The 15,499-nt window shown below is 38.8% G+C and overlaps 1 protein-coding gene across 3 annotated transcripts in view; it reads right to left on the bottom strand.

The window, feature by feature from the left end:
- Positions 1 to 5,914: 5,914 nt before the first annotated feature.
- The window catches only part of urb2 (URB2 ribosome biogenesis homolog), a 48,398-nt gene continuing 38,813 nt past the window's right edge, over positions 5,915 to 15,499 (bottom strand). For 2 of the 3 annotated variants that reach the window (XM_069932333.1, XM_069932334.1), the window contains exons 8-10: positions 9,640 to 9,736; positions 8,380 to 8,519; positions 5,915 to 7,697 (exon numbers count right to left, since the gene is read on the bottom strand). In XM_069932333.1, coding sequence (XP_069788434.1) covers positions 7,500 to 7,697; positions 8,380 to 8,519; positions 9,640 to 9,736 — 435 coding nt within the window. In that variant the 3' untranslated portion in view covers positions 5,915 to 7,499. Of the gene's footprint in view, positions 7,698 to 8,379; positions 8,520 to 9,639; positions 9,737 to 15,499 lie in introns of those variants that run through there. The other variant, XM_069932335.1, reaches the window with a different exon arrangement.

The raw sequence follows: 15,499 nt of genomic DNA on the forward strand, positions 1-15,499 counted from the left end.
CTTACTTTTGACATACTTTTAACAGTTTAATATTTTTTACCCAAACAGTTCACCTAGCAGGTGGAGCTCAATCATTCTCCCCTCTCCCACCCATCCGTCCGACCTGTCACTTCATTTTCTTTTCTGTAGGATTAGCTCAGCAAGTAAAACTGGTATTCTGTGGTGCAAAGCAGTGAGAAGGCAGGAAACTAAATGCTGACTCAAACAAAGCATATTAACTCAAGTATTAACCATCTCAGCAGCTCCCACACTCCTCCCCAAGTGGCAGTCAGTCTCATTATTTATTCAAAAATTCAGCTGAGCCTGGCTTCTTATTCTCTGTTGCTCAATCCAGGCTCCCTCCTTTGCTATCTAACCAAATTTGAGAAGGTATAACCTGAGGTCAGGTTCTTGGAGATATTCAGAAGGCATGACAACCAAGCGCACGAGGCATCAAAAAGTAAAACCTCTATATTAAGATCATCATAATGTGAAAATGGCTTTAAAAACAATTGCCTGCAAAACAAAAAACTGCAAGTAGCTAAAGGCTTCAATTATGAAGATGAGGGTGATACTTCTTTTATTAGGAACTAAGATTATTTAGTTGTGGCGGAGAGAGTGACATTCCTCCAAGAGGATAGACAATTGAGAGGTGCTGATAGAAACCTATAGCTATGGAAACTCTCCATCCAGCAATGAAAATCGATTAAAGAAATTGTAAAATTGGGACTTCCGGCTGGCTACTGCATATCAGCAGTAATTAGGTGCTCCTGTTCATTTTGAAACTTTTCCCATTCATGCACCTTTAATTTTTAACCAGTCTTTCATATTTTGCTTGTCATTAATTAATATTGCTGTTTTTCAAAATGGCTGCTCCTCGAAGTGCTAAATCTGCAAAAAAAAATGGTAAAAGCAGCAAAAAGGAGGAAGAGACGTCATCCTTTACTGCAGACTCCATTTCTGACACGTTGAACAAACGTGCATGGGAAATAACTACATGATTATAATAAACTCAACGAGAAATTAAATCTGCACTTTCAAAGGGTGCAGTCGATATCAGCAATTGACAATCGCTTGGGAGTTGTGGAGGCTGGTTTGGAGTCAGTTAATGAATGTTTTAACAAGCTTGAAACTCTGTTCTGAATTGTCTGCTAACAACAAGTTAGCTTTGAAAGTGGTTGATTTGGAGAATAGAAGCAGGCAGATCTTGGGCTTAAAAGAGAACACAGAAAGTGGCCAGCTGACCGACTTCTTTTCAAATTTACTCATGGAGGTTTTTGGAAGGGAGTTTTTTTTTTAAAAGAAGCCTGAGCTTGGGAGAGCTCATTGATCCTTAGCTCCTGAGCCAATTTCGGGACACCGCTCAGGTTTGAGAATCCTCTGGATTCATTATTATCAAATAAAGGATCATGTTAACCATGAGGCTCATCAGAGAAGAAATCTGAAATACAATTAGAATTGTTGACTACTACTGTCATGAAGTTATGGATATGCAAAAAGAATATAAAGTCATGTCTGAGCTGTTCAAGAAAGGATTCAAACCCACCTTGTTATATCCAGCTTGTCTGCAATTACTTTTGAAGAGGGTCACAAGGAACTTCTGAAATTGGTGGAAGAGGCACGCAGTTTTGAATAAATCTCCTTCAACTTCATGTCTGATATGAGCTTTCAGATGGTGTCCAGGGTTTCTTTTTTTCTATTCTGAAGGGTTTTCTTTGTTTTGAGTGCGGGATGTTTGATTGAAGGCATGATGTTTTGTTTGCTACATAGTTTAACAGTTTTGTTTTTAATTTTTTTTATTTTAGCTTATTTTGTTTTTCTTTTGATAGTAAAGATTTAAATGCAATATATTAATTTTACTTTAATGTTGACAGTAATTACCTATTTTGGTTATTCATTTATCAATAGCGCAAGACATAAATACAATGAGTGTAGTTTGTTATTCGACTGTGGGAAAATAGGGTTGCTCGCTTAGTTTATTAAGCGATTGTGAAAAAATTGGGCCAACCCTAGAATAATGTACATGCGCATAGTCTATTTTAAATACAGAAAATCTTATATTAATCAAGAATAGGCTTTAGATAATTGTTTTATTGAGCTTCAAAAGTAATAAGTGGATCTTTGTATTCTTTGGGATTTTTCTTTAACTATTAACGATATGGTATTATTTTGAACGCTTGCTGACTAGATGTTTTGGTGAATTTAATGCGTCATCTTAGATTTGTTTTTTATGCTGATGGTGTGAAGGGAACACAAATTTATTATAGATGTACTTCTATTGTGTTTCTTTGCTGCAAACTTTTTAATTTTCACTTTGGTTATATTTTTTATATAATTTTTCATTGGGAAAAATTATTAATTACTTGTTTTAAAATAAGGGGCTATATTAAAATTCTTCAGAAGCATAAGGATTTAAAATGTATTTTTTTTGAGCTTGTTGCTGTGCTGTTTAGCAACTTTCAGTGCTGGGAGGTTTGGAGAGGGGGAGTTTGGGTTTAAAGAGCAGAGTTAGCAAGGTTGTTTTGGTTCATGGTTTATACAAACTGCACTAGTGCATGGATTCAAGGTGACTGCTTGGAGAATGATGACAAACTGTGCTGGATTATTTCATACCATTAATTAAGACTCATGATTAATCTAACCAGACTTTTCTCTTGAAACATTAAAGGGTTAAATAGTCCAATTAAACACAGAAGAGTGTTTGCTCATGTCAGGCATCTAAGGGCAGAAATTGTTTTTCTTCAAGAAACTCATATCAGAAATTGTAATAATGCCAGACTTTTCAAAATGCAAAGGAACATTTTTTCATTCTTCTTCTAATGCTAACGTCAGGGGAGTTTCTATTTTAATTAACAAGATCATCCCTTTTGTACATCATATCACTAGATCAGATAAATATCATCGTTATATTATTCTTACAGGTAAACTATATAATAAGATGATGTGGAATTTTTTTGAAAGAATTTTTTCTCAGTCCTACCGGATTTAAGTCTTTACTCTCTGGTGTTGGGGTGAGATTTTAACTGTTGGCTAAATACTGTTCTGGATCATTTATCCCATAAATCTGCCACTTTGAATAAATCCGCTGCTGTAATTCATTCTATTTTAACAAATTTTGGTATTTCAAGAGTTTGCCATTTTTTTCATCCTAACAGTAGAGAGTATTCATTTATCTCTAGTGTTCACTGTTCTTCTCAGATTGATTATTTTTTAATTGATAATCAATTGCCTCGACCAAATCTTGTGAATATCAAGGAATAATAACATCTGACCATGCTCCTGTTATTTTGTCTTTGAATTTTCCTGACTCTCCTTCTATAAAGAGGAACTGGTGTTTTAATTCGATCTTTCTACAGTATCAGATAATTTTTTTGAAATTTATGGAAGACCCAATTAAAATTTTCTTTAATACAAATTCTTCAACAGTTTCTAACTTGATTGTCTGGAACACTGTGAAAGCATATCTTCAAGAAGAAAGACTAATAAAGAAAGATTAGATTTAATTAATCAGATTAAATAAATTGACTTACAGTATGCTCGTTAAATTGAATTATATAAAAAGAGTTGAACTTGAGATTAAATTTGATCTTCTTTCTACTTATCTCATTGAACAGCAACTTCTGAAGAGTAAAAGTCAATTTTACATTCATGGTGAAAAATCCGGTAAGCTTTTGGCCAATCAATTGAAAGGAATGGCTGCTGAGAGACAAATTACTAAGATTCGGATGGATGACGGAATGGACACTACAGATATTCTAAAAATAGCTTGAGAATTTTACTCCAGACTGAATCTAATAATAACAGCTTAATGATTAACTCTTTCGACTGCCTAAATTTTCCTACACTTTCTCAGAATAAATGTATAAGTCTGGAGACACCCATTTCCCAAAATACTTTTTGCTATTTTTTTTTTACAATCAGGTAAATTTCCAGGACCTGATGGGTACCCTGTTGAATTTTTAAAATCTTTTCTTTAAATTGCACATGCTCCAACTAAGATCTGTGCTTAATGGCTTATTTAAATAAGGGATTCTTCCGTCATCCTTTAGTGAAGCTTGTATTTCTCTTATTCTGTAAAAGGGGAAGGATACACTTGAATGTGCTTCTTATCAGCCTATTTTGTTACTTAATGTTGTATGAAGATTTTGGCTAAAGTATTGGCCCACAGATTGGAGAATATTTTACCATCAATCATTTTGAAGATCAAAAGATAAAAATTGTTATTCCTATTTTTAATATACGCTGTTTATTGAATATTTTATATTTATCCCCCCACTGCTGTCTTTGAATGTGTTCTTTCTTTAGGTGCAGAGAAAGCTTTTGACCCCACTCAGATGGAGTGGGGTTATTTTTTTGTGACCCTGAAAAAATTTAATTTTAGACCTTGTTTTATTAATGGATCAAATTATCCTTTTGCTACAATTTGATATTAGTATTGACTGCCCAACATGGGTAGAAATGGAATTTAATATTGTTAAGAATACTTCCTTGTTGGCAATTCTCAGGTCTTTCTTATCTTCTTTATGTAAACGAACTGATAACTCAATAATTAAACATAGTTGGAGAATATGGCCACAATTTAGAAGGGTTTTTGGATTTCAGAGTTGTTCTCTTGCCAACCCTATTATATCCAGTCACATTTTCCTACCTTCTTTACAAGACACTCTCTTCAATGATTGGCACAGATTGGGTATAAAAAAATTTTAAGACCTTTTTATTGGCAACAATTTAGCATCTTTCAAATAATTGGTGGTAAAATTTAATTTTCCCAAAACTCACTTTTTTTGGATATTTACAAATTAGACACTGTTCAATCTCAGAATTTTCCTAGAATCCCTGAAGCGACTATTCTTGAAGACTAGACCCCCCCCCCCACCCCCACCTCCACAGTTAAAATAAAAAATGCCTCGGAGCAGGATTTGAATCTGTCATTGTCCAATCAAGTTAGGGACTCCATTTTTAATTTGATTAACATTGTTTACTGCAATTTAAAGTGGTCCTTAGAGCACATAGATCTAAAGTTATATTGTCTCATTTCTACTCAGATATAAATCCTCTCTGTGACAATTGTAAAATAGATGATTCTTCTTTCGTTCATATGTTCTGGACCTGCCTAACTTGGAAGAATTTTGGAAGATGTTTTTCAAACAGTATCAGCAAGTCTTAAGTTAACATTGGAACCTTGCCCTTTAATTACCCTACACTATTACTGACTTCAATTCAAAGCAAAATTTTATCTTTTATATCATTGATAGCCAGACATGCAATTTTGATAAAATGGGAAGATAATAGTCCACTTACACATGCACAATGGCTGAAAGTTATTATGGCTTGTTAAACTCTAGAAAAAAGACATGCTATCAAGGATTCAAATGTTAAGTTCCAAAAGACATGTGGTCCATTTATGGACTATTCTCATTTTGTTCTGGAATTTTGCCACTGTGTTGTCCCTCTCCAGGTTGGTGTCACTTGATTCATACATGTCAACTTTCAACCTTGCTTAGGAGAGGTTTTGAAAATTTTCTTTTTGGGTTTTTTTTGTGCTCTGTGCTCTGGATTTCCTTATTTTGAGAATATTGTATAATTTTTAAAAAATTCTTTTTTTCAAAATCTTGCAGTACATTGCTTAATTGTACTGTTCAATTGTTTATATTGTAAAACATCAATAAAGATATTTTAAAAAGAAAGAAATGGTAAAGTTGAGAGTGATAAGTTTGCAAATCCAAGGGTCTCACAGATGTTTAAATAGTGGAGTGAATGTTGGTAATACAGTATCTGTTCAATCTTTTCTCAAATAACAGTCTCTCATTCTCTGTAAACATTCCACACCTTGTTTGGGATATTTGTAGTTCTATTAACACCAATCAGCTTACTGCAAAATATTGTCCCATCATTCTCACCTGTTGTGAAATGTACAGACCCTTTTACCTATGTGTACAGGTAAATTCTCAGTTTTTATTACAAAGTAAACAATATACAAATATAATAAGGCAAACTACTAACCAATACAGTTACAAGAGTTAACTTTAAATGCCCAAAAAGTAACTTCTTCTGTTCACTCAATTTCTTTTGAACCAAACTGGCTACCTTTCTCTTGTCCTAGAGTATGAGGTTTAAAATATTGATATAAAGTAACTACTTCTGTTCGGACAGGACAAAAGTGAAGTATGCTTGAGCTAGAAATCTGAAATTTTAAAAAAAGTTAAAACTACTCAGCAAATCAAGTAGCATCTGTGGTGAAAAGAATCAATTCATATTTGAGGTTGATGACCTGAGCACACATAATGTTAATGTGAGCATTTCAGAGTTGCTTCTAGTTCCTAGAGTATTCAAGAACTGAAAACCAGTTATGGTTTCACTTACTCACGGGCTGTGGTCAAAGCACTATTTACAGTATTCACTTTGAATCAAGAGGCATAAATTCCTATCAAGGATTTGGATGTTGAGTTGCCCAATGCAACAATGGGAGGAAGCCACTGTTCCTTCCTGAATGAATATTAGTAAAGAAAATCTGGTATTCTTGCAAACAATGGCCTGTAGGACCCAAGTTGCTGCATATATTTAACCATATAACAATTACAGTACGGAAATAGGCCATAATCGGCCCTTCTAGTCCGCACCGATTTAAGCACAACGTTCTGCAAGTGCTGTGATTGTAGTAAAAACACAGAAGTGCTGGAGGAGCCCAGTAGGTCTCGTCCATCGGAGGTAAAGATATTATATATTACCAGCATTTTGGGTAAACAGGAAGGTGTCAGAAAAAAGTTAAAGGAAGTCTGCACATGCTGAGGTCAAGTGCAATACATAAATATACTGGAGATCACAATAGGTAGTTGGACTATGCAGTGAGATACACAATCTGTCAAAATACTGAGTAGCCCTTTTACAGATATCAGTCCTTTTTTCCAGCTCATTTAGATGCCTGTAAACATCTCAGCTTTGACTAAATTAAACATCAAGATTTACATTGGTATTACAGGATTGGTCTGCTCTTATCCTAAAGTACAATTGACCTCAACTAGACCAGGTATGTTCATCGCTGATGTTTTGATGCAAGACATCTTTCCAGAAAATGTCAAACAATACATTTAAGATGACCATGAATGAGTAGAATGCTTGAACTAATTTTTGTTACCACTTGTATTGGCTCACAGAAGCTGTCACGTTGCACCTTGTGATGCGTTCCACATTGCGTCAATACTTCATATTATCCACTGGCAAGAAAGCAGAATCCATCTTGCATCCCAGCTATTTTTTCCAGAGTTTCTTCAATATGATGGTCTTAGTTTGGACAGTGGAAGTTGGTGACAGTACCTTCTCCTTTACCACAAGGAGAGTATGCAGATATCACAAACATTCCGGCTCACTGGTTATGAATTAGATACGGGATGAATTCAGTGGATGATGTTCTGATAATGATGGAGCTCACCAATACCAGACTCCTTTGATCCATAGTGGGTAATGAGTGCGAAAATAGCCTGAGGCAATAGAAATGAAGGGTACAAGGTGCTTGGTCCATGTTAAGCCACGTACTTCTCTTCACCTTGTCTTTTATTCTTATGATAACGTACGTAGTTACAGTGCAAGTCCTTAAATACCTCCCTCATTCCCACTTGCAACAAAGTGTTCAAAAAGTGGAGATCACCTTCTGAGACCAGATCCAGGAGGTGGTACACTCCCTCGGTCAAGTGTTTTTTCACATCTGCATTGAGAGTGACCTGTACATAAAGAAGAGACGGGTATGACAAAATATTCCATTGTGGTCTTCCACAATTTCAAAGGACTTTAGTTCATCTGATACTGATATTTTATTGATAACTGAAACACTTGGTGCTTTTTATGAGAAAAGCACACTGTGCTGGTAATATGACCAAGGAGCAAATGTACATCAATCACTCTACTTGTGAGGCTGGTGGGTAGCTTGGTTCAGTAGGCACCCCTCCCATCCAACTCAAAAGATTCTGAGTTCAAATCTTAATCCAGTGAATTGAGCACACAATATAGGCTGATGTTGCCAACACATTTAATGAGGGAGTTGTCAAAAGCTTGGAGGGGCATCTTTCAAAGACATTAAATCAAGGCGAGGATTTGTCATCTTGGTGTACTGAAAAGATCTTGGAGCTCAATTCTAATTTCCTGGGAGGTTAACCCAAATGTCCAGACCAATAATTATACATCATCCAAGACAACTGAAATAGATCACATTAATTTGTAGGGGTTTTTTATTTTCATATTAGCTGTTAATGTCAGGAGGATGGTGCACTTAATTCTTAAGAGTGCATTTGAAACCCATTACTCTGGCACAGACTGAAAAGTGCTATCACAGAGTGCTAGCTGAACTTTACAATCCTACTGATCTCTTGCAGTTGCAGGTGTAATTGTTTTTGTGGGTGCAATTACCTTTTGAAGTTCATTGATGTACTCTGCCACCATGAAAGCAGAAAACATTGCAAATTCCTCTGGTTTTGAAGCCACACGAGCATACATCCTCTCTACCTGGCGTGCACAATCCAGGACCCTGTCGTTTTCCGCTGTCATACCTGTAACAAAACAATTCTTCAGCAAAACCACACAAGGCATGTTTTATTGAAGTGCATGCTGCCTGAATTTAGTATGATACTAGCTCATAAAAATATTGCAGCTACACACTGTCAGTCCAGCTTGATAGCATCTCATGGACACATCCTGATTTTCTGCACATTATGACCAACTCAGCAACACAAAACATCACTAAACTGTCAGATACTCATACATCATTGCAGAGTACCAGCATTCTACTCTCCTGCTTCATCTGAGATCATTTGGTTTTTTTTCTTGGATGGATATCCTGCACTTAGCTGAAGGATGATGAGGAACAACTTCTCTCATCTGGGTACTCCATCAGATAAAGCTGATTTATTCTCTTAGCCCCAGGGCAACAGTTGATAATGCAGCACAGTGAATAGTTTTGTGTGTGGCCCTTAAGTCGATGAATTGGGCCAAAAGTCAATGAATTGGGCCAAGAAAACAAATTTATTTCACACTGCACTTCTAAAATCAACCAGAAGGCAGCTTCTTTCAGGTGAAACCAAAGATAGTATAGAGAAAATTTACCAGAGTTCAAACATCTGACAGTAATATTTCTGAAAACGAAACACCACTTCAACATTGTCACCACCCCCACCATCTCTTGTGTTTAATCTACCCCTCCAAATGCACAATTTCTTGAATGGTCCAATTCTGGCCTCATGCATCCCTGATTTTTAAACTCTGCTGTTGGTCCTCTGAGCTGGCTTGGCTGTATTCTGTAAACCTCTCACCCTTCTTCCTTTATGATCCCCTCCAGAAGTTATCTGTTTTAACCAGGATTTTGGTCACTTATCTCAGTGTCTTCTTCCAAGGCATGGTGTTAAAGTTGACACTTAAATTTGTCACATTGTATCTAGTGTAGCGAGAAGGGTTCTTCTGTGAGCAGTCTTAACATTTTATAACATTCTCCAATAAAATGCTTTTGGACATTTCACTGCATAAAACATTAATGATTGATGTTGACACCAGATTTTAAATCCACACATTATAAATGTGCATGAAGTGTAAATGCATGCCACTGTTCAGTAGTTTGTGGGTCAGGCAAGATTCGACTGTAATCCCATTATCTGAGTGTATTTGCTCTCTACGTACCTTTCTCTCCTGCACCTTTTTGACGACCTTTATGCATAACAGAAAGGACAAGGCGGTTAAAACACTTGAGGAAAGTGGGTGCAGCATTGAGCAAGACCTGTGTGCCAACATTTAGAAAAAGGCATCAGTGAATAGGCTTCAAGAAAGTATTCAAGTTAGAGTTTCATAGCTTCCAAATTAGTCAATTAAAAAAAAACTTCTCTTTGCAATCATTCTGCAGTCCTTTCAAGACATAATTCACCCCATCCCCAAAATGCGATCATTTGTAAGATAGTAGGTTCTGTAAGGTAAAACATCATGAGATGGGAATGTGTAAGGAGTTACCCTGTACAGGGCTGTAACAAGATGTGAATGCATCCTTGTACTTACAAGATAAGAGAGACATTGATGGATTGAGAGGCAGGAAGCTAGCAGGGAAAGGATAGCAACAGTTTTAGTCATTGGACAAGTAATGATATGATGATGTTCTAAGCACGTATCCAAGGGTATAAAAAATCACCATTTTGCTGATAACGGCAGAATGCATTCTCCGACTAACATGGTTAGTTGCAAGTGTTACAATCCGGTAATAAAGAACAAAGAACCCTGATTTCGACTCAGTCTGGTGTTTGTCTCACTCATTCATGAACAAAGCATACCTAACAGTTCATAGGTTTTAGGGTTCCCCCTGACATTCCATTTAGAGCTATAGAAGCATGAAAAGAGGTCCTTCAGCCTATCATGACTTCGCTAACCATTTCGCGCCATTTACACTAATCCTCCCCACATTTTCATTGACTTGCACCATATTCTATCACTCTCCTGCAGAGGAGCAGCAATTTACAATGGCTAATGTGAGAATTATCCAAAGTGCTGTTTCAGAAAAATGTAATAATCAGTGTTAACAATGGCTATACAGAGATGAGACGTGAGAGAAGAAAAGGGGACGGGGGGGGGGGGGGGGGGTGTCTGCTAGAATACAAAGGAAGGACAGATCCTCCAAGAGATTGCAGGCAAGGACAACTTGATATATTTAAAAAACTGCAAAAGAACAGGAACATGTGACAAAGCATCATGCCAAATAAGGATAAGAATAAATAAGAGTTGGGGTCGCAAAAATCATGCGAATGGGAGAAGTAAGACGAGGAGCGGAACAGCTTTAGATAGGTTAAAGGGAAGGGAGTCACATGATGGAGTAGTGGCCAGTAGGAGAATAACAGCCTTCTCCAGAAAAGAAATAAAGTGAAGAAAATACAAAGTTCAAGAAACACAAAACAAATAAAAGATAAAGTTGTAGAGAAAAGAAAGAAAATGGCACCCAAGAAGGAAAAAGTAAAAAGTAAAAATAACGGGAAAAAAAATAAAAGATGCCGGAAGAGAAAGGAGAAGGCCTTACCTGCATGAAGAAACAGGGAGCCACCGTGGAGAAGAGAGCCCGTTCTCCAAGGTTGGTGACGACCCTGCAGAGTCGTGACCTCCTGACCAGTGGACTGCAAAAATGGCTTTCTGAACCAAACAAAAGCGCGCAGTGCACTTACTAAGAAGGAGAGCACCGACGGGAGGGGGGCCCAGCTGAGGAGAGAGCAAACACAGCGCAACCAGCTGAGGGATGCCCGACACCAGGGCTCTCAGCTGGAAGAAGAGGAAAGCGACAGGAAAGGGAGTGATAGGAAAGAAGAGCAGCGACAGAAAGCCTAACAGGTGACTAGCCCAGAAGAAGAGGACCAACAGCAAGAAGCCAAGCAAGAAGCCCAGCAAAGTGAGGCAAGCAACTCAACAGGAAAGTCAGAAGAGACACAGATACCAGGAAGAGAAGTAGAAGACACAAGCACAGGTGCAGACACAGAAGAAGAGGAAGCAGAAAACCAAGATCAGCACAGAGAAATAGAAGGTAAAATAGATGGACAGAATATAGATAAAAAATTTTCAAAAACAAATGAGAGCATTAAAAGAATAGTTGACATTAGAATTTAGTGATATGAAAAGAAAAATTAAAAGTGCAGAAGAAAAAGTGAGTAGAATAGAGCTGGTCATGACAGAAATAGGGAAAAGATGTGGAAGAACGAGAAATGGCTGTAGAAATGGAAGTGAATGACTTAAGAAGAAAATTGGAAGAAAATGACAAAAAAGTTAAAGAGTTACAAGAGTTGTTAGCTCAGAAGATTGATATGATGGAAAATTATAGTAGGCGGAACAACATAAAGATAGAGGCCCTAAAGGAAGATGAAGAAGGCACAAATATGAAATCATTTATAAAAGAATGGATCCCAAATGTCATGGGAATGACAGAAATACAGGCAGGAATGGAAATAGAAAGGGCACACAGAACACTAGCTCCGAAACGACAGACACAGCAAAAACCAAGATCTGTTTTAGTAAAATTTCTGAGATATACGACAAGAAAAAATATACTGGAGAGGGCAAGGAATAAAATTAGAGAAGATAAAAAAACCATTGGAATACAAGAGTCAAAAATATTTTTTTACCCAGACATAAGTTGTGATATAGAGAATTTAGGTTAAAAAGACTTAAGTTAAAATGTGATGATTAATCATAAACAGGGAAGCCAGAACGGACAGAGAGTTTACTAGCAGTCAAGGACAGAAGGAGCTGCTGAATATGTTTTTTTTTAAACCTATCTTTTCATGGTCATAGTGAGAGACATGCAGGAGACAAAGGATTGATAAGAAGTGTGAGAAACAGAATTCAGTGAATGTAGAGTTCACAGCGTACGTAACGAACGTGATAATTAATAATGCAGTTATACTTAGAATGTTTTTGTAATACTAACCAATTAAAACAGTATTAATAAGAAGGGGAAGGGCAAATAATAAAGGTATAAAAATCAATGCACTGTATGTATCGGGGCTTAACTGGTGAGAAACCAGTTGAGTCCAACTCTGCAGACTTGTAAATAAAGCTTGTCGTGTCATCAGTTTTAAAGAGACTCATGTGTGAGAAGTTTTATTTCTGACAAATGGGGGCTCGTCCGGGATCTACACTCCGGCCGTGAGGGGAGGCGAGAAGAGGGACATCGGAGGCGGTGCACCCCGCTGAGTTCAGCGGCTCCTAGTCCCTTGCTCGTCGCTTCGGGCGGCTTGAGCGAGTGGTATCCGGACAGGGTGACACGACAAGACGGAGAGGAGAAGGGTGACGGTTCAATCCCCGGGAAGACACCGGTAAGTGACGACTTACGATTGTGGTGTGGGGATTGGGTAACAGGTGTAACGGGATACACCTGTTTGGATAAAAACCTAACGGAATAGATTAAGTATAGATCTTTTGTCGTTGTGTGAGAACCCTGTCACGGGACTCTAGGATAGACCCCAGGGAAACCTCGGCGGTAACCGAAGGAGGGACAGCACCTCCGACGAAGTGCCGAGAAGAGAGGGGTCAACCCCAGGAAAACCTCAGCGGTAACCGAAGGAGGGACAGCACCTCCGACGAGGCGTCTGAGAGGAAGGGAGTAGGGTCCAGAGCGAGAGGGTCCTCAGCAACGATAAACAGATCTAGGTGGGAAAATGGGAGGATCAAAATCTAAGGGCTCGTCTGAAAATTCAGGACAATTCCTGGGAGTACCCCTTGACAGCCCTTTGGGGAGAATGTTTGAAAATTGGGATAGTAAAAGATATCGGGACAAAAACAAGAAAAAGATGGTCCAATATTGTCTCCTTTGGTCAAAACAACCTATTAAAGGTTCCTCGGTCTGGTGGCCGAAATTTGGATCTGATGAGGATTGGGTTAGACAAGCATTAAACATATATGTAAATTCGAGACCAAAGGTGAATCAAGAAGAGTCAGCATATGCATTTTGTTGGGTTCCCTGGCCAGGATCCTTAACAGAATGTTTTAAATTGAGAGTGGCAGGAGAAAAGAAATGGGAACCTCTGGACAACCTTCCCCCTCCTTATATTCCCCCGGTGCCTACTGCGCCCGAGGAAAGCTTATTACCGGCGGGGAAAGGTGATGAATCTGATTGCCCCGAAGGGGGCCGGGATAAAAAGGATGAATTAAGGGAGTCGGACCCTAAACTTCCACCGGTAAACCGACCCTGGACAAGATCCCAGACTGGTCCAGGACCATCAAAGTTTTCAATAAACCTAAATCCCCTGAGAGAAGTTCCTATGGGAGGACCGGGAGGGGGAACGGGATATGTGAATGTTCCCCTAACTAGTACAGAGGTGCGGGGATTTAAGAAAGAAATGAAAAAGTTATTGGAAGATCCTATAGGACTGGCTGAACAGCTTGACCAATTCTTGGGACCAAACACATATACGTGGGAAGAGATGCAGGCAATAATGGGAACATTATTTTCACCCCAGGAGAGGCAGATGATTCGACGGGCTGCCCTCCTCATGTGGGAATATGAACAACCTGGGGACCCTAGACCCCATGAACAAAAATATCCCTTAAATGAACCCAGGTGGGACAAACGAACACCCGAGGGATTGGCAAGTATGAGACAATATAGAGAGTGGACAATTAAAGGGATACGGGAGGCTGTGCCAAAGGGTCACAATTTTACCAAGGCATTTGGGAACCACCAGGGGAAAGACGAGTCCCCTACTGATTTTTTGGAGAGGGTGAGAAAGAATGTCCAACAGTATGCTGGTGTGGACCCTAGTACACCAATGGGTGAACAGCTTATTCGAATTGAATTTGTTTCCAAATCATGGCAAGACATTAGAAAGAAACTAGAAAAGGAGGAGGACTGGAGTGAAAAACCCCTAAGTGAACTGTTAAAAAAGGCACAAAAAGTATATGTGCAGAGAGAAGAAGAAGATCAAAAGAAGGCGACAAAGGTTATGGTACAGACTATCCGACAGATGAATGCTGAATCCAGAGGGGAAAGAAAACAAAACCTTCCTCTAAACAATCCAAAATATCCAAGAGAGGGAAGACCCCGGAGATTCGTTAAGTGCTATTACTGCAATGAGGAAGGACACTTTAAGAGGGAATGCCCCCGATACAAGAGGGAATTGCGTGCCCTCGAACTTATGGAAGATTAGGGGTGTCAGGGGTTCCAAATGTTAGGGACCAAATATAAGAGGGAACCCCTGGTAAAACTAAAAATTGGTCCCAAGGGAGAAGAGGTGGTGTTTATGGTGGACACAGGAGCGGAACGAAGTAGTGTAATAACTGTGCCAATCGGAACTGAGCCTATAAAAAGTAATTTGACAATTTCTGGGATAGAAGGAGCTCCCAGAATGGTATCAATAATTCCCCAAGTAACAGTGAAACTGGAAGAAAGAGAAGGGGTACAAGACCTCTTGTTATTACCTTCGGCTGGATTTAACCTCCTAGGAAGGGACTTACAGGCTCTCCTAGGTTTGGGTGCTCTCCCTGTGGACGGAGAAGTGCGAGTCCACCTCTGCGCTTTAAAGGAAGAGGATGAACGGCAGATTGACGAGAGAGTCTGGTATAAGGAGGGAAATCGAGGAGGTCTGGACATCCCACCTTTACATGTCACATTAATACCAGGTCATCAGCCGGTAAGGAAACGTCAGTATCCTATTTCTTTGGAAGGGAGAAAAGGGCTACAGCCGGTAATTGAGACTTTAATACGAGACGGACTATTAGAAGAATGCATGTCACCTTATAACACCCCTATACTCCCAGTAAAAAAGTCAGATGGATCCTATCGCCTAGTTCAGGATCTAAGAAGTTTGAATGCTATTGTTCAGACCCGCCACCCAGTGGTGCCTAATCCCTATACTATTATGAGTCGGATTCCCCCAGACCATGAGTGGTTTAGTGTTATCGACTTGAAGGATGCCTTCTGGACTTGTCCGTTAGAAGAGGAAAGTAGAGATATGTTTGCGTTTGAATGGGAAAATCCATGGACAGGTAGACGGAGACAGTTTCGGTGGACTGTATTGCC

Source organism: Narcine bancroftii, chromosome 4 (assembly GCF_036971445.1).
Source record: "Narcine bancroftii isolate sNarBan1 chromosome 4, sNarBan1.hap1, whole genome shotgun sequence".
NCBI classification, from domain to species: domain Eukaryota; kingdom Metazoa; phylum Chordata; class Chondrichthyes; order Torpediniformes; family Narcinidae; genus Narcine; species Narcine bancroftii.